The 26767-nt window shown below is 38.7% G+C and overlaps 2 protein-coding genes across 3 annotated transcripts in view; one reads left to right on the top strand and one right to left on the bottom strand.

Annotated features, from left to right (window-relative positions):
* The window catches only part of hnf4a (hepatocyte nuclear factor 4, alpha), a 62122-nt gene that overhangs the window by 5182 nt on the left and 30173 nt on the right, over positions 1-26767 (top strand). Inside the window, exon 1 of one of the 2 annotated variants that reach the window (XM_061983158.1) lies at positions 10879-10993. The exons of the other annotated variant lie outside the window; for it this stretch is intronic. Within the exon in view, the coding sequence (XP_061839142.1) occupies positions 10954-10993 (40 nt within the window). The 5' untranslated portion in view covers positions 10879-10953. Of the gene's footprint in view, positions 1-10878; positions 10994-26767 lie in introns of those variants that run through there. 2 annotated transcript variants of the gene reach the window in all.
* On the bottom strand, positions 144-25541 carry LOC133621161 (uncharacterized). The gene is made up of 8 exons (XM_072913634.1): positions 25267-25541; positions 4266-4351; positions 3958-4178; positions 3302-3477; positions 2843-2917; positions 2334-2448; positions 1395-1585; positions 144-511 (listed from the first exon to the last, which is right to left on the bottom strand). The coding sequence occupies exons 3-7, from the start codon at positions 4127-4129 to the stop codon at positions 1473-1475; spliced, it is 651 nt and encodes a 216-aa protein (XP_072769735.1). The 5' UTR covers positions 4130-4178; positions 4266-4351; positions 25267-25541; the 3' UTR covers positions 144-511; positions 1395-1472.

Raw genomic sequence — 26767 nt, 5'->3', positions numbered from 1 at the left:
ATAGAACAGGGTTCTAAAGAATGGTTCTATAGAACATGGTTCTAAAGAATGGTTCTATAGAACAGGGTTCTAAAGAATGGTTCTATAGATTTCCTCTAAAGAATAGTGCTATAGAAGAAAGTTCTAAAGAGTAGTTCTATAGAACAGGCTCCTATGGAATGGCTTTCTGTGGAATACGGTTCAGAATGATGTAGAAATGATTGGGCAGGCATTCTACAAAATCTGTGGTCTAACACTGGCAATGGAGAAAGACAAATATTGCAGTTGAATGAATGTTGACTTGTATTTATTATATACATGTAACTCAAATCTTGACGTAATAAATAAATGTCAGCAGCATAAATCAACATGATCACCGCGCTTCCCCGACTGTTAGAGACGGCTAGACGTCCAGCAGAATTTGTTTCTGAGGCCTTCTTTTTTTCCATTTTCTGCGCAATGTTCAGTTTCACTCCAATGATTTTCTTTATCACATTTGCTTCACTTGAGGGATGGAGCTTCTTCACAAAATCTGAAAGATCAATAAAATATACCAGAATTAGTGTCTGCAGACACCAAGACACTAGCTGTCATGCAATGAGTTACACTATGGCATTTTTCAGCTCGATAAAGAGAGTGATGTCTATCATTTAATCAATGCAATGGATAGTCAACACACTGCATACATTGCATATCACGCGTTTCTATGCTGTAAGGCACTTGCACTGCTTGACGCACACAAAATCATATGTGGTGCAATCATGCCAGGCTTTACGAACTGCAACAAATCTGTATCAAATTCTGACAGTGCATGTACACTATTCATTAGCTATATAGAAAATCCATTCAGTGTGTGAAATATTTTTCAAATTATTTTCAGGATTTCACTTTCTTGTGAATCTTGTTGTGTACTTGATGGGTGTCCCCAATGGCGTTCGAACAATCACGAAAGTGCATTAATAGAATTCTAATAAAAATATTTAACTTCAATCTGATTGAAACCATATCCACATCGGGAAGGGGATCTGACACATTCCCTATCTAAAAGTCGTTCACTTCTCAACTTGCAGCAGAACTCACGGAAATTCCCGACGCTAGTTGTTAAATAGTAAGGCGGAGAATGCCGATATAAGATATCAAACGAGAAAAAGGTGTAGATATCCGTGCGCTGCGGTTTTTGCTTTGTCACTTGATGTTGGTTTCCGACGAGATCAAAGCTAATGTGACCACCCATGCCTATAAATCTGTCAAAACGAACATCTCGCAGTCAATTCATGGACCAAGCAGACTGGAAGCTATGGATATCTATACTTCATGCCAAACGATCACGGAACGACTTGGAGATAGGAAAAGGGTCAGATCCACTTCCCTGATGTGGATATGGTTTTAATCAGATTGATTTAACTTATACTCACCAATAATAGCAGACACTTTCTTGTCATCCAGTTTTGGTTTCTCATGCTTATCCTTAAAAGCATTGGATTTTTTTCCTGTCAAGCTGCTGTTGGCCAGCTCCTCTCTGGCAGAGCGACAGCAGGACGTCGAGCTGATAGTATTGTTGCCTGACGTGATAAGTCGTCCATCTTCATTAGCAGGCCAGGAAGTCCTTTAATAGAAAAAAGTACATTGTGATGCAGACACAATAAAAAAAAAATACATTAATAACATGAAGCTGGCGATATCCAAACCGCTCGGCTCTAACCCCAGCTATCATAATGTAAGGGTATTTTGATAGGAATCTTGTTCAAGTCAAGGGAAACATGGTAAGGAAGCAATCAAAGATGAAAAATATATATAACCATATATATTAATTCATCCTGACCACGCGAAGATTTAATATTTGTCGGTCAAGTATTAATCAGATATCCAGCTGAGACAAAATATCAAGAAGGAAGGGTCGTAACTCTTGCTAATATAAGAGAAACACACAAAAACGGACGGACAGACAGACAAACAAACAAGTACCATATGTCCTCCCCTTATTTAGAGGGGAGGACATCACAACTTAGGATGTTGTATATGCAACAGTTCTGAAATTATCCCAAATCATAAATGGATTTTTATTGGAAAAAAGGGGCATAACTCTGGAAAATATTGTCCGAGACGACTCATTTTCGATAGGCTTCTTGTTACACTAAGATAAATAGATGTAACAAGTTTGGTTTCCGTACATGAAACGATTCTGTAAATATTGCGGTGACGGATGGACAGCCGTACATGACGACAATACCCGTAGGCCAAAGTTAGATGAAAATACAGTAATAAGAAAGTTATTTCATACATCGACATGTAAGCATATTTTCCATCAACCTATGATAATTACAATAACATACTTCTAGAATAAGAAAACCTACCTTCAACAACCCTCAATGCATCTCGAAGGGATTTGTTTTCCTCTCTCAACTGGAGGACTTCCTTCTTCAGGGATTCCATTTCTGTACATGTATCTTTCGGTGAAGTTCTTCCCAGCTGAAAATGTCAAAATAGTAAATCAAATGAAATAATTTGTATTATGATTAATTTGGGCGCTCATATGTTTTCCGGAAGCAATTTGTCCTGGATACGGCCCTGACAGCACCATATAAGTTTTACATGTATAAGCAACCTTGTAGGCACATTAATTTGAATATGCTACATGTACATGTAGCAGTAAGCCATTCACACAGTAGGCACTGTTCATCAGGTATTTGTAGTGTTATTTTCATATAAGTAAAAGTATAAACTTGTGTTTTAAACCAGTTGCCAGGGATGCAATTTTTACGTCCTCGATTTCAAATGAATGCTAGGCACTTGTGATTGTTTGCCTCGAGAGGGTGCTTTGATTAACCAATAAAATCCTATTCTATTCTATTCATGTACTCACAGCAGCAAGTTGGGCCTTCAATTGTGCCCGAGCATCATATCCCACAGCTGTACGGCTTACTTTCCTCTTTTTCTTCTGAAAAATCAAGATTAACAAGAAAACGTGTTCAGTTCTTTTATATGCCATTGAAGTGAAGAAATATGTTTGCAGAAATGATAGATTTTCGAGTACATGCAGAAAGTCTGTCAACACCTCAATTTGTCTTGAATATTATTCTGTCTGAGTTGGTCAAATTGAATCAAAATATTCAATAACTTTAAAGCCTACAATGAAACATGATTTGATTAACTTTTATGATAAAGAAAAACTGACAAGGTACTTCAAAAGTATGGGATTGAATCCTACAAAACCTCACACAGTTGAAACACCACTGAAATAGTGAGTGAGTGAATTAACGTTTAACGTCGCTTTCAACACTATTTCGGTCATATCGCGACAACACCACTGAAATAAAAGTACCTGCTGTCTGTCAGATAGAGTCTCCTCAACACTTTCATCCTTGCTCTCACTGTCTGATGACCAATACTTTGGCTGTTTGTTTCTCTTGCCTCTGCCACATTCCAAATCACCAGTAAGGGGTACATCCTTGCCATCCTGAGCGGCTTTCAAATATGGCGTCAGTTCACGTGTGTCTTCTGTGTAAAAACAAATATGTGCCACATTAAGCTAAATTAAACTGTACAGTTAGTCATACATTTCAGCAGCAGATTGTTATCACTAAATTACTTTGGTATACCTACAGTTCTGATGATTCAGAAATTCACCTCAGCGAGAAACAAATTTCACCTTACTTTCCCTTATTTACAGGCTTACAGCCATATTAAAAAATTGTCAAGGTTAAGTCTGTACTATCATGACAATCACCTCAGCATTGCAGATTGAAACATTCAGTATACCAGGGCTGCACTGATGAGAAATTACTATCAATCATGGAAGAAAAAAAATTATATTAATTAAATTTAACTTTACATAAACAAAGTCGAAAGTTCAAGGTGTAAAATCAGAAGTACATTAAATATATCTATATTAAATATATCTATATTTAATGTACTTCTGGTAAAACGTATACTTTTTACTGAATTGAATTGAAAAGTTTTCAACTGTTTATTAATTACCACCAAATCTCAGAATTCTTGCCACGTATTTGGTTTGTGACTGCTTCCTTCCTCCTGCTTTGTTGAGTGGCCATGGAACTTGGACTTCTTCATCACTGTCCCAATTTTCTCCATTCATCTTCTCTCGAGAACCGCTCGTGGTTAATATACTATATTTCGTCTCGATGATCATCCTCCCCTTGCTTCCGTTTGGCGACCTGACTGGGGGCCAAACTCCTTCTCTGTGTGATCACACAAGCCTGACGTTACAAACAATGGAGGGATGATAATAATAATAATAATAAATGAGGCTAGTTTTGCTAGCTCACCATTTCCGCCCGTGCCTCGAAGCTGCTGTTTGGCTCAACGTTAGCCCGCTTGTGACGTCTCGCATCGCGCCTAGAAGACCCTAAACCTAAATGTGATGTTTAAGCCAACAAAGTTACCGTCAATGAACTCCGACGTGAATTGGGCAGCTTAAAGGTGACGCTTTAATAAGGAAGCACCGAACTTCAAGTGTGGCTTTAAAACACGCCTCGCCAAATGTGGCGATTAGTAAATAATAAGCATTCAGATCTCTATAAGTAGTTATAAAGAGTGACAGGTAGTAATGTAATTGTTCCACATATCCTGCTGTTCGGCTCCAGGGCAGGCCATATAGAGGAGCGCAGGGGAGACGTTCCCTTCAGTTCACTTTACCCCGCAATGGGTCTGCTCAGCTCCGCATCCCGGTCCGAATACGAGGCCGACGATTTGTGACAATCATGGTTGCTTTATTATTAGTTTTGCAAGACACAACCGAACCCATTCATCACTTTACTGCTTTACTGCGCAGTGCACACGCTCTCTCTCTCTCTCTCTCTCTCTCTCTCTCTCTCTCTCTCTCTCTCTCTCTCTCTCTCTCTCTCTCTCTCTCTCTCTCTCTCTCTCTCTCTCTCTCTCTCTCTCTCTCTCTCTCTCTCTCTCTCTCTCTCTCTCTCTCTCTCTCTCTCTCTCTCTACTCACCCACTCACTCACTGACGTTACTCAGCCAACATGTTGACATTCTTGCAAACACACATAGTGTATGCTCATAAGTAAACCAGCTCCCCTGTTGTGTGCATGTAGGTACATAACATGTAGATCCATAACATGTAGATACGTAGACGCGCACAAAACTGCTTGGATTGATGCCACATATTAGCAAAATGAGGACAGCCCATCTAACGTCAGCTAGTGCAAGTAAAATGACGGGATTTGATAGCAAATTGCTACAATTTGTGTTTTATCTTTAACAGATGTGTGTTTTACCTGCTACATGGCTTATCTGGGTACATTTTAGTTCTTACTAATAATTGTATGTGTCTTAAAACACAGACCAGGATTGGCAACCATAAATCATGAAGCATTTATTATAATGTTATTAAAGCTTTTTTATTGTATTCTAATCTAATTTTTGATTATGGCAGGCTATATGCAATATAGCACGGTGGTACAGGGGTTAGTACGTGTGCCTCACAATACGAAGGTCCTGGGTTCAATCCTGGGCTCGGGATCTTTCTGTGTGGAGTTTGCATGTTCTCCCCGTGACTGTGTGGGTTACCTCCGGGTACTCTGGCTTACTCCCACCTCCAAAGACATGCACCTGGGGATAGGTTGATTGGCAACATTAAATTGGCCCTAGTGTGTGAATGTGAGTGTGAATGTTGTCTGTCTATCTGTGTTGGCCCTGCGATGAGGTGGCGACATGTCCAGGGTGTACCCCGCCTTCCGCCCGACTGCAGCTGAGATAGGCTCCAGCACCCCCCCCCCCCCCAAGATCCCAATAGAGACATATGGATATATGTAATATGGAAAATTGTAAATTGTTTTGTGTTTAATGCCCTTTAATTTATATTTTAACCTTCTAATATTGTTCTTTGAGCGCAATAGGAAACATGTTTATTGCATTGTAAGATTTTCTGTTAAAATAAAGCCAAAATTGACACTTTTTCGTAGTTCCCTTTATTTGGAAAAGTATCGAAAGGTATCAAAAAGTATCAATATACATTTTGGTACTGGTACCGGTACCAAATTATTGGTATCGGGACAACCCTACTGCGATGAAACGGTGATGATTGATATTTGGGAATCTTATTTGAAAAGCGGTCAACGTTTCTCTGCTGGTTTTCTAAAGTTAGCTTACTATCAGCTAACTAGTCTTTCCGGGAGCATGCAGTGAACACGGACAGTGAGACCTCATCTCTGACTCTGGATGCCATCAAATAGTCTTGGCTTAACTGTATTTTGCTGTGTGCAGGGCTTGGCCTGGCCATGGTTCTATGGGCAGCCCTTGGTACTGTTTTTAACTACCTTAATCCAGTGATTTTTGTATACTTTAAGGTGGTCAGAATTTGAAAGCTGACATGCTGTGTAATTATTATTATTATTTTTTCCAAAAGCTACAAAAATCCATCACCCATTTGGGCTCGATCCTCAATCCTAAATGTATCCCTGACGCCTGCCAGAATGCAGAGGTGAAGTGGGTATATGTGAGTATTAAAACGCTTGAAATGATAAACGATTGTAATCAAGGATCTGATAAAATGTAGTGCAAGCTCATCAGAAAAGCAGGCAGAATTTTGTACTGTCAAGAGTCTTGTCTCTGATTCAACACAGCTACTGTCAAGAGCTCTCTTTTTCCAACTTTTCGCACACATCCGGCTTTCAAAATAAAAGCGCTACCCGTCACATCCGGTCCTACTGTGCAAAATTAAAAATAGTCTCCGAAACATGGCTTTCACTATATCAAATGGCGTGGAATTTATTTAAATTAATTTAATTTTTCTGTTCGTTTCTGCTTTTTTATTCACCTAAAATAACCGTTTCTTGCTGTTTCGTGACACCACATCACACCGCAATGATTGACAGCACGCAACAACTGACTGATCAGCAGTCAGATGTGCCGATGGGCAGTTGGATGCAGGTGGAGAAAAGAGATTGCCTCCAAACAGCAATGTGAATCACAAGCAAGTAAAAGAAAAATAAATCAAGACAAGAGGAGTCTCAGGCTTTATTTGAAGGGGGCTATGTTGTTGAAATAAAAATGAAAGATTTTGTAACCTAAGCACTCCCGCTGTCACCACAGAGTGAATAAGACAACATATCTTTTTTCTTGGTAGGCAAGACAGATGCGAGTGTTTTTTGTTTTATTTTATTTTTGATCTATACATATTAGTGCACAATATGTCGTATTAATAACTCATTTTTTTCATTACGTTTTACTTCTATGACTGTATGTAAAAACTGCACCTGCAGGTTCAACCCTCAGCCATGGCAAACAAGGTAAACAATATCACATCTGTTCTTTTTTTTTTTTTTTTGACTAAAAATAATGGTTGAAGAATTTGTTTCATATTATTTGTTGTTTAATAATATTGCATTACTCCAAAACATGCTTTATAGTGCATTCAAGCCCTGCCTCCTGTACTCAAGCCAGTTTAAATAAAAATATGTAGTTCCTGACTCCAACCCCAATGTTCAATATTTCCCACAAAATAAAACAACGATCAATCTCTATGCACGGCTGAGCTCTTACACCAGCTGCATTAGATGAAGGTACATTTATGACTTTAAGACTTACAAGTGCATGTTGCATATCATCAAACTTGCTTAGACTCAAAGAGAAACTGCACTTTTTTTTTTAATTGCCTGTAATTCACAATCCCAATGAGAGGCAAGAACAAATATGTCTTTTTTAAAATATATTCTAAATCGTTTATAAACGTGAATAAAAGTCTGCTTACAATGGAGCCAATGGGAGCCATGATGTCATTGCGTCTATTGCGTTTATTCCGACCATAAAACCAAATAAATAATCATCATATTTTGTGTCCTGATTATTAACCAAGTATTAGCGATATTATTATTATTATAAGCACTATTGTTAAGGACCTACATTTAGCGACGCATTAATCCAAGAGATGTAACTTCCTAACGCTCGCCTCTGAGGTCGTGAAAGTTAGTTCTCGATTATAAATCATGCCTCTCACCTTGATAGTAGAATGATGTGGACACAAACTGAGAAGTTTATAAACTTTGACAACCAATTTAGACCCGGAGATGGTGTGAAAGATATGCAAAAGACGCTGGTTTGCACCCACCCTTTTTATGTTTTGTAAGGATTATGTGTCATTCTTCACCTAAACTGGAATATATGAACATCCTAACAGTTTGCCTCCTAGTGGGAGCAGACATTGTACAGTAAGTGATATTTTATTATGTTTGATGGCTCATATGAAGTCGGCCATGAATACTGGTGTTGTTAAAAAAAAAAAAAAAAGCAAACATATAGTGATGAGTCTGATATTAGAGTTAAAATGCTGTGTATGCTCAAAATGAGCAAAATCCGTAATTATTACATGTTTATATGAATGTTCCTGTTACTACATTACATCTACATACACATACATCATGCATATAAAATCCTAATGGAGGTGTTTGGATTTTTTTTAAGAGCTTTACAGGCAGAATAAAGCGACTCCCATATAGGTTCCATAGAAAGCAGCATTTATTCACTGGAACGCATAAAAAAAGAAAACCATATGTCTGCTTGTCTTACATAAGGATTGTGAATGATAGGCAAAGTTCCAAAAAAATGTGTAGTTCCCCTGTAAGATGTGACATGCAATACAGTTATCTGTAGCAGGATTTCTTTAAATTAAATAAGGTTAAATTTGGTTACTGTATTTCAACAAAAAATATGCAACAATTTGTAAAAAACAAACAAAAAAAAACAATACTGGCTATGCTGGCATGTGCTTCTACACAACAGTTTGTTAGAGGGGAAAAAAGGTCAAATCCTGGGACATTTATGTTGCAAATACATTCTTTGGCAGCTGCCCACTGTAAGCTCCTGTTTGGCCTGGATTGGACTATAATATGCTTCTTTGTCCAAACAAGCCACAAACACTTCTCAGGTTGCTTCCCCTTTAAAGTGGTGCTGATAATGAATCGCCGTTTTGAAGGACAAGAGTTAAGTTTCAGACTCCTTGTAAAGGAAATACGGTTACCTTTGCGGCAGACACGCGGTGTTAATTGCTCAACGGCCGCAGACTGGAGAAACCCCTGCACTGTGCTGTTGGCAAAGACACTTGTTGAATGTAAACATGACAACAGACGTTCAACAGCCGCCCAGCACACATCTGTTTGCTCACAAAGATGACGGCCTTAAAGGCGGCCAGGCTCCTCCACGTACACCAACACCGATAATGTCACAAGTCAACATTACGAAACCTGCCGCAAGCATTTTCCCTCCGAAAGCTACTGTGTATGACAGACATAAAATACATTTAACATTTACATGACAATGCCTGACAATAGTTAAATGCTTCAGAATATTTAGAATCACAAGAAGAAGACAATCTTCAAAGTAGGACTCGAAGAAAAAATATATATACTGTAGTAATGGTAATGGTTTACATGTATTATTATTTAAAATATACACTGTTGAAAGGAGTAGGACAAAGCAGAGCTTATTAAATCCTATACTGTGTCACAGCAAGTACTAGTAAACTTCCTGTGGTAAATATATACCAGTTGATGATGTAGAAGATAAATATGTAGGATAGTAAAGTTAATGTTTTGTAGATGGCTATTACCATGTTTGAAGTGTTTAGACATAAATAAATAGGTAAAAAAAATAATGGTTATGGTTAACAGAGAAACTGTTGGGTGCTAAATAAGTACATGAAAACATAATAATTTGTTAATAATCACAAAAGAATCAAGCATACTGACTGCAGGATTAAGTTTGTGTCATGAATCTATTTGGCATAACTTGTGTATTAAACAGACACCTTGGTGATTTTCTTTTCTCCATTTTCCATGTTGGAGCCCTTTTTTTCTTTCTATTTAGTCATTATGAAGGGATGACAACACGATGACAAGTTTGTACTTTTCAAAGAAGAACAGTACAAGGAAGGCAGAAACTACATGATGAGTTATTTCAGAAAAAAATAGCTGTTAAATAATATAAAATAAGAAGACACAAAGTTAATAGACAGGTGAAACTATTAGCAAGTACTAACTGGGACATATAGCAGAGGCCTGCAGAGAAAATTGACTAAGTGTCTGCAAAAGGTAAAAATGGCCTGTATTTAAAATCTGGATTTTAGTTCAGTTAGCCTAATGCGTTTCTTAGTCATTATTCAAAAAATTATAATTTTCGGAAACAACTCCACAAGTGGCACAATTGCAATATTTGTCGTGTCCAACCTTAAAAGTAAAATTTGAGAGCAGAAAATATAAAATGTATGAACTCTGCTTTACATGAAACATTACTCAAATAGTTTTCTGCCAAACAAGCTAGTTTGCTTTTGTACTACTTTTTTTCAAGTTACATGAAAAATTACTGTAATAGTTTTCTGCCAAATAAGCAAGTTTCCTTTTGTACTTTTTTTCAAGTTTTTCAAAATAAAACAATATTTTTTCCCAATCATGTTTTAAATGCCTACCACAGCGCTTGTGCCTTAATGGAAAAGTAGTTGATGTTTGGTGATGTTTTCTAATGATATTAGCTTTGTACTTTTTCTCTTACTGTAATCCAAATGTAAAGAGTAATCAAAAACAATTAGTCACACACATGAAACGGAGCTCTGAGAGCATTTGTCCAGTATTTTTGAAATAGGATTATGATGACATTAAGCTCCTGGTTTGCACAAGTTGCATACAATGAAGCAGCAAGCCCTCTTCTGGTGAAGTGTAATGGAATAAAGTATGATATTCCTGCTTCTAAAATGTGCTTCCCATGTGCTCAGTCTGTCTACAGGGAACTGTTACACTGTTCACTTTACACTATTAATCCCAGTGTTCAAGTCTCCAATCAAATCTCATTGTGACAGGTATTAGAGGATTATCACTGAGTGCCTTGGGCCCTTGCAGTGGCCCAGTGGCCCAGACAAACAGCCGTATCCTATCCCGGGCTGCCACAGCTGCCCATGACGCTCATGGGCCTTCGCCCCACGGGCCGGCTGAGTGTCAGGCTTGGCCTTGTCAGAGATGTATGTCCACGATGGGACGCCGCGCTTCTCCAGCACAGGTAAAAAGGAAGAAAAGAGCATTCTGTGAACGGATTATTCCAGAGAATAAACCGGGGTAGAGCAGCAAGTGGCTTGTTTATGCATTAGCTGTTAGAGCCCAATGCTGCGGGATCAGACCAGGTGTGATTATGTGCATGATTGTTTAGTTTTTTTTATAGCTATCTTGAGCTTTGTTGTGCGTGTGAACTGTGGCATTGAGAGAAAATGAAACTAAGCCAATGTCTAAAAAAAGCAAATAAATTCATGTCAACTCAAAATAATCCTCACAGACATTACAAGCTCTGAGAGTGAACTACTGGTGTTTGTGCACATGAGGGCAGCAGAGACTCAATGCTATATGACATTGGCTTAACGCCTTTTGGCATGAGATCACATCAAAGCAATTTTTTTGTAAAATAAAAAAGATGAAAAGTTTGAGTAAAAAATACTTACAGAAATTAATAGGCCTGAAAAATTAGGTATTTTGCAACAAGTTGAAGCTACCCACTTAAAAATGAAAGGTTTCACTGTATATTAGCACACCAAATGCATTAGGAGTGGAGAATACAAATTTTTTTAACATTTTGGTTTTAACTGTGTTCCATTAGTTTATTGTCTGCGAGGGCAACAATATCAAAGTATGGTACCAATAATCTCGACACAGCAAATAATTAAAATGGTTGTAAAACATTTAAAAATAAATACTAACAATAAAAAAGTAGTATCACAGTTAAATTCTGTTAGTAATTATGTCTTATGAAAATGTTAGATTGCCACCAACCTGATGATATTTTTGTATAACAATAGAGTATCAATCAAGTATCAATCACCATTGAAATGAAGAGGTAACAATAGTCGAATGCGTTCATACGACTTCATCATAACATTACACAAATTGGTTCACATATTGACAATATTGTTTGATGAATATGACAGGAATGATTTCTCTTTTTGATATTGGTCTAAATTAGAGGGTTCTCTTAACCCCTGCATTGGCCTACTGTACTGTTCATTTTCTGTCCCTTCACAAGTATGGTCTGGTTCAACAAAAATTCCCTTATAGTATTTCCACCAAACGCATACAAACCTATTCAGAGTGTTTAAGTAGTCTATGCCACTTAAAATAATGACGTATTAATCGTTCAGCAATGTTTTAAAGGGCAAAGAAAGTGCATTTTTGAAGTTTTACATCACTTGTTTTTCGTGAAAAACATTTATTACACAATATGATTATGTAATAATAATATATAATTATTAATCTAATCTAATATACTGTATGTGAGAAATTACTCCATAATACATCTATAGAACACTGTCCTCGGTGCTCTATCACATCACCCAATAAAGTGCTTAATGTTGCATGTGCATCGTTGACATGTGTTTGCAGATGGTTGTTTCACAGTCTTTGTTGTAGGGCAGAAGATGCATTTCCTCTTCTGTTCCCTCATGTTTGCTACTTGTTCAGGCTCAGATTGCTGAACTGAACTTATTATTGCTGCTGAAGCTGCTGTGCAATTCATTTATGTTATTGAATTATGACAAGAGGCCTGCGGGCGGTTTTCTTCTTGCATCAGTCTGTTATACTGATACTAAGATTGTCCACTCCGCCTTTGTTGGCACTGGGGTAAAGGATGAGACAACATTCTTATGTTTCTATATATAACATTTGAAATAATATATGAAAACATGTGGTGCCATGAGTAAATGCAAACTTAGAGGTCCTTGTTGTGGTCAGGTTTGTTCTAACTCTCCATCAGGTAGGGTGTTTTTCACTTTCTGCTCTGACACATCTTTTTCTAATATCAGACTACATTGGTAATATCAGACTCTATTCTGGACCTGTTCTTGCTGTCATGATGTATGTCACTGAAATGCAGCTCATGCAGTCCCACACCAACTTTCTCTCAACCCAAATAGACCCCAATACTTCGGGTAACACTTTAGTATGGGGAACATATGAACCATTAATTAGTTGCTTCTTTACATGCAAATTAGTAACATATTGGCTGTTAATTAGTCATTATTAAGTACCGTATTTTTCGGACTATAAGTCGCAGTTTTTTTCATAGTTTGGCCGGGCTCCAGTGCAACTTATATATGTTTTTTTCCTTCTTTATTATGCATTTTCGGCAGGTGCGACTTATACTCCGGTGCGACTTATACTCCGAAAAATACGGTACTTATTAATGCCTTATTCTGCATGGCCTTATTATACAACCAGTAAGCCATTAACTAAGAGTCTTCCCTAACCCTAACCCTAACCCAAACCCCAACCCCAACCCTAACCCTAACGCTGACCCTGACCCTGACCCTAACCCTATGTTAATAAGCAACTAATAACTGGTTCATATGTTCCCCATACTAAAGTGTTACCATACTTTGGTACTTTGTACTTGGTTGCATTACATTGCAGGTGCTTTAGGTGGACATCTTGTGCACAGTCAGACCAGTAGATGATTTATGTTCCCTTTATGCACTATATATTATCACTACTTGTTTGTTTATTATTGCAATTTTTTCAGTGTCCTTCTACTCCCTGTCTGTCAGTGTGGAAATGTAATAATGGGAACACAGACAGTTGTGGCGTAACAGTGGTGAGGTCACCTTAAACTCTTTTTTCCAATGCAAAATGCACATTAACATGTCATGTACATTCTCATGGTTTCAACATTCTAAAAAAATAAATGATTCCTTAATTTGACCCACACTGGTAGATAGTGATGGGTACCAAATTTGGTACTTTTATTCAGCCGGTAGTGTAAGGTAATAATACAATTTTGCATGCCAACAAATCAAGCATGTCTAATAGAAAACGCTCAAACTTATAGTAGGGCTCCACTTTGAAAAATGTCCTAACTTGATGCTAATTTACATTATATTTGCCATATACATGCTACTGATTACCTGGTGGGCTTTTGACATCAAAATTACGCCCTATTGACGTGAAGTTTTGATGTCAAACAGGTCAAAAACAAAAAACTGACGCCAATCATTGACTCCCGTTTGACTTCAACAGATTGACGTCAATTTGGCATTAATACCAGATCAAGTTTTGACATCTTTGACATAAAATTCCAGTCAGATGTGAAAATAAAATGGATGTCGAAACTTAACCCCTGTTTGACATTAACAAATGTATACATTTTACTTCTAAATTAATTGGTATTAAAAAAAATAAAAATAAATAACAGCAATGTATATGCATGTATATATACTGGATATCTAAATATGTACATATATATATATATACATATATATATATATATGTGTGTGTGTGTGTGTGTGTGTGTGTGTGTGTGTGTGTGTGTGTGTGTGTGTGTGTGTGTGTGTGTGTGTGTGTGTGTGTGTGTGTGTGTGTGAGTGTGTGTGTGTGTGTATTGTGTTCTCATATACATGTATAGTAGCAAACATTAAAAGTGTCAATAAAACATAGCATTTAACATGACATATGCATTAGTGATTTTACATGGCCATTTCAGCTCCTCCAAATTTGGTAATGAAATCTACGACTTAGATGCACGTAACAATCAAACAGCTGGTGTGTAATAAGTACAATACTTACTTACAGTATAACCACTTTGTAGGGCTCAATAAAGGACTACCTCCTGACTAGGCATCCCACCGTAGACCAGAGCTGTGTATAAAGATAGATAACTAAACAACAGGCGCCATGTTGAACATCAAGGACGTGTGCGAAAGCATGCAATTGCACTTGTTCGGATGTTGTTTTCCTGACAAAAATAAACCAAAATTATAAGTCTAAATATAGTTCTAAACATGCTCCAGCTCATAATTATTATTTTGTAGTGTAATTTTGGGGCAATTTTGCTGACGTATTTGATGCACCCCGCCACTGCGTTCATGCAGTGTTTAGTGACCAGCAGGCTGTCTAACACACTCCCAATGGTGCAAAAAATAAAAAATAAAAATACAGAAATAACAAAAAAACGTATGACCCTCATTTTGCCAAAATCCTCATTAGCTTTGGACCAACAATTACGAATAAATTATGACTTCTGTGTGAAGTATGTCAACTGGGGTGGCTGCCGCAAATGTGTTGTATGTAATCACTGCACTATGTGCTTTTACTTTTTATATTTTGTTATTATTTTCATAGGTTTTGCTATGGCGAGTCTGCATAACTTCATGATTTTACCATCGCCAAACTTCCATCCCTCCATCCATTTTCTACCGCTTGTCCCTTTTGGGGTCGCGGGGGGTGCTGTAGCCTATCTCAGCTACAATTGGGCGGAAGGCGGGGTACACCCTGGACAAGTTGCCACCTCATCATAGGGCCAACACAGATAGACAGACAACATTCACACTCACATTCACACACTAGGGTCCATTTAGTGTTGCCAATCAACCTATCCCCAGGTGCATGTCTTTGGAGGTGGTAGGAAGGCGGAGTACCCGGAGGGAACCCACACAGTCACGGGGAGAACATGCACTTGAATACTAAACTAATGCTGCTTTTTTTACTGCAATATTTATTACTTTAGTTTGGATTATTGGTGACACATGTAGAAAAAGGTGCAACTTTCAAGCAAAGTTTTGTCAGGCAAAAGTGTATTAATTCACTGTTACTTAGAGTGAGATATACCACATTTCAAATGTGTATGTATGCCATACTTGCCAACCCTCCCGGATTTTCCGGGAGACTCCCGAAATTCAGCGCCTCTCCCGAAAACCTCCCGGGACAAATTTTCTCCCGAAAATCTAGCGAAATTCAGGCGGACCTGCAGGCCACGCCCCCTCCAGCTCCATGCGGACCTGGAGGGTCCGCATGGAGCATCCATCCAGCCATCCATCCATCCATCCATCTTCTTCCGCTTATCCGAGGTCGGGTCGCGGGGGAAGCAGCCTAAGCAGGGAAGCCCAGACTTCCCTCTTCCCAGCCACTTGGTCCAGCTCCTCCAGGGGGATCCCGAGGCGTTCCCAGGCCAGCCGGGATATATAGTCTTCCCAACGTGTCCTGGGTCTTCCCCGCGGCCTCCTACCGGTCGGACGTGCCCTAAACACCTCCCTAGGGAGGCGTTCAGGTGGCATCCTGACCAGATGCCCGAACCACCTCATCTGGCTCCTCTCGATGTTGTTGTAATATATTGAGTTGGAGGCAATAAACAGGCGAGGTGATGAAGTACGTCTCTTTACTGTAGACTTCAGAACAGACTCACACACTTGACGTCAGGTGCGCAACACCACGTAAATCGTTGGCCAACCAAAAAGTAACCAAAGTACGCTATAGCCAACATTCACCAGGAGATGGCAACAGACAAACATAGATAAGTCTTTTACATTCCTCCCCTTTTAGAATTGTAGAAGTTACTCAAAAGAAATAAACAACCCAACCAAAAAATGCAGCAGCTCAATTAAAAAACTGTACTTAAGCCACATTCTTTTTTTTTTTTTAGTACTGAACTCTTAACCCTCATTTGTAAACAATAACATGCTTATTATACAAACAGTATTTGTACATCCTTAACACAGATTTTTATACTGTCTTCAGAGATTCAGTTTTTTGGGTGGTACTCGAAAACTTTCTGGGTACCTGCGGATCACTGGTGGGGTTTTTGTTGTGGGTGATCTGGGTTCTGATGATGGCAACTCAGCAGCCCTTGAATCTGGTTCAATGATGAGACTAGTTTGTGTCTGACTCACTGATGGTCCTGGTGATGGAACTGAAACAGCACTGTCCAGTTGTACTGATGGCACATTTTCTGCAACTGGTGGAGACTAGATAACTGGCTCTCCATGTTTTCTCGCCATGGTAACATGTGATCCACATGCACTGTGTGCTGTCTCTGTCCCTCTTGATATATATATATATACAGTGGGGCAAAAAAGTATTTAGTCAGCCACCAATTGTGCAAGTTCTCCCACTTAAAATGATGACAGAGGTCTGTAATGTTCATCATAGGTACACTTCAACTGTGAGAGACAGAATGTGAAAAAAAAATCCAGGTATTCACATTGTAGGAATTTTAAAGAATTTATATGTAAATTATGGTGGAAAATAAGTATTTGGTCTATAACAAAAATTCTACTCAATACTTTGTAATATAACCTTTGTTGGCAATAACAGAGGTCAAACGATTATTATAGGTCTTTACCAGGTTTGCACACACAGTAGCTGGTATTTTGGCCCATTCCTCCATGCAGATCTTCTCGAGAGCAGTGATGTTTTGGGGCTGTCGCCGGGCAACACGGACTTTCAACTCCCTCCACAGATTTTCTATTGGGTTGAGGTCTGGAGACTGGCTAGGCCACTCCAGGACTTTCAAATGCTTCTTACGGAGCCACTCCTTCGTTGCCCGGGCGGTGTGTTTGGAATCATTGTCATGCTGGAAGACCCAGCCACGTTTCATCTTCAAAGCTCTCTCTGATGGAAGGAGGTTTTGGCTCAAAATCTCACGATACATGGCCCCATTCATTCTTTCCTTAACACGGATCAGTCGGCCTGTCTCCTTAGCAGAAAAACAGCCCCAAAGCATGATATTTTCACCCCCATGCTTCACAGTAGGTATGGTGTTCTTGGGATGCAACTCAGTATTCTTCTTCCTCCAAACACGAAGAGTTGAGTTTATACCAAAAAGTTCTATTTTGGTTTCATCTGACCACATGACATTCTCCCAATCCTCTGCTGTATCATCCATGTGGTCTCTGGCAAACTTCAGAGGGGCCTGGACATGCACTGGCTTAAGCAGGGGGACACGTCTGGCACTGCAGGATTTGATTCCCTGTCGGCGTAGTGTGTTACTGATGGTAACCTTTGTTACTTTGGTCCCAGCTCTCTGCAGGTCATTCACCAGGTCCCCCCGTGTGGTTCTGGGATTTTTTTCTCACCGTTCTCATGATCATTTTGACCCCACGGGATGAGATCTTGCGTGGAGCCCCAGATCGAGGGAGATTATCAGTGGTCTTGTATGTCTTCCATTTTCTGATAATTGCTCCCACAGTTGATTTTTTCACACCAAGCTGCTTGCCTATTGTAGATTCACTCTTCACAGTCTGGTGCAGGTCTACAATTATTTTCCTGGTGTCCTTCGACAGCTCTTTGGTCTTGGCCATAGTGGAGTTTGGAGTCTGACTGTTTGAGGCTGTGGACAGGTGTCTTTTATACAGATAACAAGTTCAAACAGGTGCCATTAATACAGGTAACGAGTGGAGGACAGAAGAGCTTCTTAAAGAAGAAGTTACAGGTCTGTGAGAGCCAGAGATCTTCCTTGTTTGAAGTGACCAATATATATATATATATATATATAAGAAAATACTTCACTTTCAGTGAATTCTAGCTATATATATATATATGTATATTTATTTTATTATATATATATATATATATATGTACAGTATTTATATGTATATATATGTATATATATATATATATATATATATATATATATATATGTATATATATATATATATATATATATATATATATATATATATATATATATATATATATATATATATATATATGTATATATATGTATATATATATATATATATATATATATATATATATATATATATATATATATATATATATATATATATATATATATATATATATATATATGAAATACTTGACTTGGTGAATCCTAGCTGTAAATATACTCCTCCCCTCTTAGCCACGCCCCGCCCCCCGCCGACCACGCCCCCACCCCCCACCCCCCCACCTCCCGAAATCGGAGGTCTCAAGGTTGGCAAGTATGATGTATGCTTGCTTACCTCGCACAAGATATACTTTTGTCATTCATTGGCACTCTAGCGTTATGGGGTGCCGAATGTAAAAGTTCAGTCACACTTTTCTAGCAGCTATATTTCTCAGATTTAACTAAATTTTCTCAGATTTAGCTAACTTTCATCACATTTAAGTCTCAATTAAATGTTGACTCTAAATATTATATTTAAATGTTAAATCTAAACATTAAATATAAACCTATTTGTTAAATATAAATCTAAATGTTAAATATAAACCTAATTCTTAAATCTAAACGTATATGTTGAATCTAAAACTTAATGTCAAATCTAAATGAGAGCGCTAAATGTGAGCATTAAATGTTTAATCCAAAACTAAATGTTAAATCTGAACCTAAATGTTGAATCGAAACCTAAATATTAATCAAAACCTAAATGTTAAATATAGATCTTAAATCTAAATGTAAGCGCTAAATGTTAAATGTTAGCGCTAAATGATGAATCTAAACTTAAATGTTAAATCTATACCTAAATCTTAAATCTAAATTTAAATGTGAGCACTAAATGTTGAATCCAAAACTAAATGTTAAATCTGGACCTAAATGTTAAATCTAAACCGAAATGTTACATTTAAACCTAAATGTTAACTCTAATCCTAAATCTTAAATCTAAATCTAAGTGTGAGCGCTAAATCGCTCACCAAGTGTAAAGACGAATATTTATAGGATGTCAATGTTCCGCCAATCCGAAGCATCTCTGCCTCTCAGTGCAGACACTCTTACACCTTTCTTACTGCGTAAGAAGGAAACATGACGATGCTCAATGACAGAAAATGCCAATAAAGTTGCATATTTTTTTGAAAGTGTTAGCTCCAAACATAGGGAGTGTGCAAGGTGTGTTGAGACGATTAGACACTCAAACACGTCTACGCTGCCCTTCCGCGTTTGACAATGAATGGAATTGATTCTAATTACACTGAGGCATGCAGTGTGCATAAATACACATATTTCTATTTCTCTTTCATCACTTTGCTGCCCTCTTATTTCATGATTGTGTCACATATGAACTGTACTATCGCCGTAAACAACGCGGTCACTGTTGTATAAGTTTGCTCACTTTTGATCGGTTCTAAAGAATTTGTCTTAATAGTGAGCTAAATGGTGAAAACCTGATCATAGTGAGTGTGAAGTCATCATTTGATCAGAGTTTCAGATCTGGCGCATGCCGATATACCCCTTTTAATATGCTCATTTTCCATCTTCCTGCTCCTCGCAGCACAACACAGCACAGCTGTCTGACGGATGGGTGTGTCTTGGCTTGCCGAGATGCTTGATTAAAAAGAAGTAAGATGAAGGGAAGATGACTTTAATTCACATTTAGGGATGATGCTCGAAACCGGTTCTGCCCGATTGTTTGATACGAAAAGGACCGATTCCATGGATTCAAGTCCCTTTTGAGAACCGGTTCCCGTTATCGAAGCCACAATACCGTATTTTCGCGACCATAGGGCGCACCGTATTAAAAGGTGCCGTGTCAGTTACGGGTGCTATTTCTGTATTTAACCCCTCAAATCTAAACTCCAAACATCCCAGAACAAGCTAGTTAGATTACTTCTAGACCTCCACCCCAGATCACACCTCACTCCTACCCACTTCTCCAAAGTGGGCTGGCTCAGGGTGGAGGACAGAGTAAAACAACTTGCACTGAGCCTAGTCTATTAAAATCCGCTACACCTCCCTGATACCGAAGTACATGTCAAACTACTTCCTTAACGACCGCCATAACCACAACACCAGGGGGAGCTCCACTAACCACGTTAAACCCAGATTCCGAACTAACAAAGGTCTTAACTCATTCTCTTTCTATGCCACATCGATGCGGAATGCGCTCCCAACAGGTATAAAAGAAAGTGCATCTCTATCCTCCTTCAAAACCGCAATAAAAGTTCACCTCCAGGCAGCTACAACCCTAAACTAACACCCTCCCTGGATTGTTAATAATCAAATGTAAACAATCAAATGCAGATACTTTTTCTTATGCCTTCTGATCTATCTCTCTCTCTCTCTCTGTCTCTCTCTCTCTCTCTCTCTCTCTCTCTCTCTCTCTGCCCACTACTTGCTGTCCATATCCTACCAAGTCAGACCTACACTGTTCCAATATCCATTTCTCTGTTCTCAATTGACTGATGATAACAACCAAACCTGACTGTATTATGATGATAGTATATATATGACAGTATATATCTGTATCATGAATCAATTTAAGTGGACCCCGACTTATACAAGTTGAAAAACTTATTCGGGTGATGCCATTTAGTGGTCAATTGTACGGAATATGTACTTCACTGTGCAACCTACTAATAAAAGCCTCAATCAATCAATCAATCAAACGCATAAATAAGGCGCAGCGTATTTTTGGGCGCAGGCATGGTTAAACATACGCTAGCTTAAAACATACTCTAGCATGCATGGACGTTGTTTTAAAAAGGCAGCAGGAGCAAAGCTGAGTTGGGTTGTACTTTATTGAAGTATTTATCAATGTACTCACATTATTTTTTTGATCAATCCTCATCCACAAATCCATCAAAATCCTCATCTTCTGTGTCCAAAATGAACAGCTGGGCAAGTTCTCCATCAAACACGCCAGATTCCCTCTCGTCATTTTCAAAGTCAGTCTCGTTGTCCATTAGCATAGCAAGCTAGCACAACAGTAAAAGCCGACTTCTCTTGCCCCGTTGTGAGTATCGATTCGCTACCGTGCTGGTCCCCTTCTTCTCCACAGTGTGCTTCGCCGGGATGTCGAAAGTGAGCGGCACCTCGTCCATGTTGGTGGTGTGTTTGTCGGCAATTTTTTTAATTTACAACGCACATACAGTACTAGCACTATATGCTCACTGGGGGCGTGCATTTAGCGTCCTCTCTCACCTGAAACCTTCACCCTTTAACAGCCGCATGCTGTCTTCAGTCACGTCCGCCTTTCCTCCATATAAACAGCGTGCCGGCCCAGTCACATAACATCTATGGCTTTTGTAACTCAGTGCACACACAACAACCTATCTGGATTCGATAAGAGATTCGATAAGGAATCGGTTCGATAAGAGGATTCGATAATGGGCTCGAACTCGATAATTTCTTAAGGAACATCATCCCTACACTCACTATGATCATGTTTTTACCATTTAGCTCTGAATTAAGACATATTCTTTAGAACCGATCCAAATCAAGCGTGTCAACGATTGCTGCTTGCAGCAAACTTATATGACAGTGACTGTGTTGTTTACAGCAAAGTACAGTTCATATGTGACGCAACCATAAAGTAAGAGCGCAGCGAAAGGATGAAAGACACATACAAATATGAATAGGTGTATTCCAACAGATTGCATGCCTGTAAGACTCAATTCTATACATTGTCAAACGCGGGAGTGCAGCATGGACGTGTTTGACTGTCCAATTGTCTTTAACACCATTCACACACACATTTGAAGCTAACATTTTTTTTAAATATGCTACTTTATTGGCATTTTTTGTCATTGAGCATCTGCCATGTTTCCTTTTTCCGCAGTAAGAAAGGTGTAGGAGTTTCTGCACTGAGAGGCGGAGATGTGGGAGCAGCTTTGCGGCTTAGATGTGTCGGATTGGTGGAATATTGACATCCATAAATATTTATGTTTACACTTGGCGAGAGATTTAGTGCTCACTTTTAGATTTAAGCTTTGTATTTAACATTTAGGTTTAGATTTAACATTTATGTTTAGATTTAACATTTAGGTTTGGATTTAACATTTATAGCTGCGTGGGTTCCCTCCGGGTACTCCGGCTTCCTCCCACCTCCAAAGACATGCACCTGGGGATAGGTTGATTGGCAACACTAAATTGGCCCTAGTGTGTGAATGTGAGTGTGAATGTTGTCTGTCTATCTGTGTTGGCCATGCGATGAGGTGACGACTTGTCCAGGGTGTACACCGCCTTCCGCCTGAATGCAGCTGAGATTGGCTCCAGCACCATCCGCGAACCCAAAAGGGACAAGCGCTAGAAAATGGATGGATGGATGGATATAATGTTTAGAGTCAACATTTATTTTCAACTTAAATGTGATGAAAATGAGCTAAATCTGAGAAAAGTGAGTTAAATCTGAGAAACATATCTGCTAGAAAAGTGTGACTGAACTTTTACGTTCGACACCACATATATTCATACGGGCGAACCTTTACTTTCCATAATTTTCTTTGTGAAGGGCTTTTGACCTATCGTTTAGGATATTGTTTGAAATCAACTTGTCCATTTTCTCTCTATAGACTGCTCTGCCGTAGTCTATACATTACTGCCATTTAACGTCTTGAATTTATAACTACATAACTAAATGCAAAATCTAGAATACCTGCAAATGGGACTCAGGAGTGTAATAAAACAACATATAACATTTGAATTTGAATTTATTAATGGAAAACCTCTTGAGAGGCAGCATCTCGTTTTCAAGGGGGACCAAATTAACACAATATAGTACAACACAGGACAAGTTACACAACAAAAAATTATAGACAATCATTAAAGACAATTTTATTTGATACCTCTTAGCTCACACAATTCTCTCAGAATTTACAATATTTACAATAGAATAACATACAATGCAGTAAAAATAAATATAATATTCCATCCATCCATTTTTTACCGCTTGTATTAAATTAAATTCCAACCAAGGACATACTACATACAGTGGCATTCAGTTTTAAAATAAACAAAAAGAGACATTTTGAAGGGACCAATAGTTGATAAAGACCTCAGTCAAAGGGGGCTCTAAAAGAAAAGGACCTCCGTGCCAGCTCTTTACGCACAGTAGGGACAGTAAATGTAGGATATCGAGAGTGTCTTAGAGGGTAGGATGATGTAAAGGGCACAAGAAAAAATTTCAAATATACTGGTAGATTCAAATAAATACACTTGAAAATTTGGACAGCACAGTTATCAATATCAGCTCACTGTTTACGGTTAAATAAATACAATTACATTTTATGATTAAACAGCTAACGTTTATTAATAAAATGAACAAAATCGGTTAAGTGCCGATATCGATTTATAGGTATCAGGAACGGGTAACAATCCGTTCGATTGTGAAATGTACCCTCCCTACTGGTAGATCTAAAATACCTCTAATTACATGTGGGTCAAATTTGAGTCAATGGGTATTTAAGGGTTAAAGACAAGCCATTGTGGGGCTAAAAATGTTTCAATCTGCAAAGACCACTGGGTCACGGTTCAGAATTGTTATTATTGGAGAGATGTTGGTCTGCATCCTGACTATTTGCAACCGCAAGACCCAGATGCGGGGCAAAACATGCATTCTTTGTGTCCCCATCACTTCAACATCCCGTTGCCTGCATCCCTTACTGTTAAAACTGTATAATGCAGTCAATACAATTTAGTGAAAGTTAAATAGCCCTTTGGTGATGGAAAATATTACCAATAGGTCGGTCACGCTCAATTGAATAACATTTCTGTATCTTATTATTGAAGCCATGCATGCAAGCTAAACATCTGTTCTTTGATGGACTGCTGGCTGAAGGATCTATGAAGGATCACAAGGAGATAACAGTGCTCAGCGACGACTTGCTGACAGAGGCAATGTAGCCACAAGTAAGACATGTATTCTCAGCAAAAGAGAGTTAATCATTGCAAGGTCTTATCACACACTGTGATTGATTCACGTCTTGCATGGGTCTACAACATGTTTATTGAGACAATTGTTTACTTATTTGGTGCACAGAGGCAATTTTTTTGACGTGGCGCTTTACTCAGGTTTTTTTGACATTGCAGATTTGTCTTCAGCTTGTCATCGTACAAAGAAAATGACTAATTTTACGGTGTTGCATTTGCTCAGAGCATTATAGGCCAGAAGTGATTTGAGAGGACATTTGAAAAAAAACAATGATATCACCACTAGTCATATCTTTTCCCAAGTGCATGCCTGTGTCCGTTTTATCTACTTTTTATCATCCTATAATATAATATAGCGATACAGCACAGCTAAATAGGACCTTGTGGTTTATGATTACCCTGAAACCAAATAGATGCTATGCGTAAGAATAATCCAAACACTCCTATGATTTTTCAGATTTGATTACCTCCATGAGACATTTCATATGTTTTTAAATCCTTCTATACACAAAATCAAGTAGACCCTCAACAGCAAAGTGACTGAGGAACTCTAAGTACATTTGACATTTTTTGTGAATAAGATTTGACTTGCTCTAGAAGATGCTTTCATCCATGATTTCATCTTTTTTCTACAGCTATCCCAGCAGTCCATAACAATGATTAGCTGTGTCTCACAGCACTGAGCACACGTTCCTGTCATTGTAGATGAAATGTTTTAACACGTTTAGGATAAATAAAAAACAGGTAAGTTAACAATATGACCCGCATTGAAATCAACAATAAAAAGCACATAAAGAGTTGTGCAGAATAACATATTTGCATCATTCAGTGGATCCGAAATATGATTTCCCAATGACCAGCCACTGGGGCTTGCATAAGTGGTGTTATTTGCAGATAGTTATCTGTTGACAAGGTCTTTGCCACGACACTCTACTCACCTATCTGCTCCATCTACAGCATGACAACAGAGCAGCAGCCTGCGTTCTGCTGCAGCCAGCACATTGTCTCCGTGTTTTACTCTTATCAACAATCTCCTGGACATGACACACAATCAAAAACTTTTGTGCCACAGGTCATTGTGGAAGAACAAAATAAGTCCACCAGACATATTCCTCTTCCTTTTAGCGTTCCTTCATCTTTGTGTTTTTCCCGCCGCTGCTGACTCCTGTAACTGCAGGCTTAGGCTGTGTGGCGTTGCTGCTGCATGACATCGCACTTAGGGAAATGAAATGTAGTCATTGAGGAGAAGGTACAAATAGGCAGTGGTTACAAATGGAGTTTGGTCAGTGGTCGGAGATTCCTATTCTGAATAGATAGACAGGACTTTGTTCACAAACTGGAGTTTGAAGTTTCAAAGGGGAGAATCACACATGTGTTACATCAGGTCCCAGTGATCCTTTGACTTTTAGCCCCAGGGCAGGAGTTTGGGTGACTGATTATAAGACAGCACTTTGTGGCCCATCACATTTCAACATTGCAGCCACAACAATCCGTGTTTAATAGCAGACAGGTGATGTCATATGAAGCAGGCAACAAAGTGCACAATACAGCACAGGAATGCTGTCACAACCATTCAACTTATAAATGCTAGTAATAATGGGCCACCTATCACTACAAAAGCGTTCCATAAAGATCCTTTACACTCACATCACAGTGATACTCACCAGGCTGCTTTATGTGGATTTGAGAGCTGTTTGAGATACGCGAGATGCAAAATTAGTGGACAACATCAGGGACATTTGTGTAAAAATTACTGCTGTTTACTTTTTTAACATACACTTGGTGGAAGCGGAAAGTTGGAAATGTTAAACCAAGGTTATTTGGCCAATGACACGACAAACAATAAATTAATGAATGAAACCTTTAAAGACATTGGGCCCCATTCAGCAATAAGTTCCTAACTTTTCCTCTTATCTGTCTTCCTAAGTGATTTCCTAAGACAGTCCATTCAAATTCATGACCTGTTCTTAAATGGCCAAATTGTTCCCAACTGCTGGTCTTAAGTTGCTGAATGCCAAATGGTTTGCGCTTGCGTGTCTATCATAATTTTCATATAAACACGCCCTTATTTCCCCAATATGCATATGTAAACACCCTTAATTCCGTAATTTGCATAGGTAAACGCCCTTAATTCCCCATATAGGGGCACAATTCCGGCGGAAAAGCCGGACATCAAACACACGGAGAAATCACAAACAGATTACAGAAGAGAAATTCTTATTACCCCGCGGGGGAAATACATAATGTCAAAACGTAAGTTTAAGAAAGGGGGGACTGCTGATGTAGCCTAAAGCGTTCAAATAAATATTCGTCACTTCAGGCAAAAAGGTCTACATGGTCTTGAAATATGCGCTCCCTCCCCAGGGCATGATCTGCGCCATCTTGCAGTAGCAGCAAAAGTATTGCCATTATGTGCGTGCGTGCGTGCGTGTATGTGAG

This window comes from Nerophis lumbriciformis, linkage group LG01 (assembly GCF_033978685.3).
Source record: "Nerophis lumbriciformis linkage group LG01, RoL_Nlum_v2.1, whole genome shotgun sequence".
Lineage (NCBI taxonomy): Eukaryota > Metazoa > Chordata > Actinopteri > Syngnathiformes > Syngnathidae > Nerophis > Nerophis lumbriciformis.
Note: the sequence above shows the minus strand (reverse complement) of the source record. Positions and strands in the feature narration are given on the sequence as shown.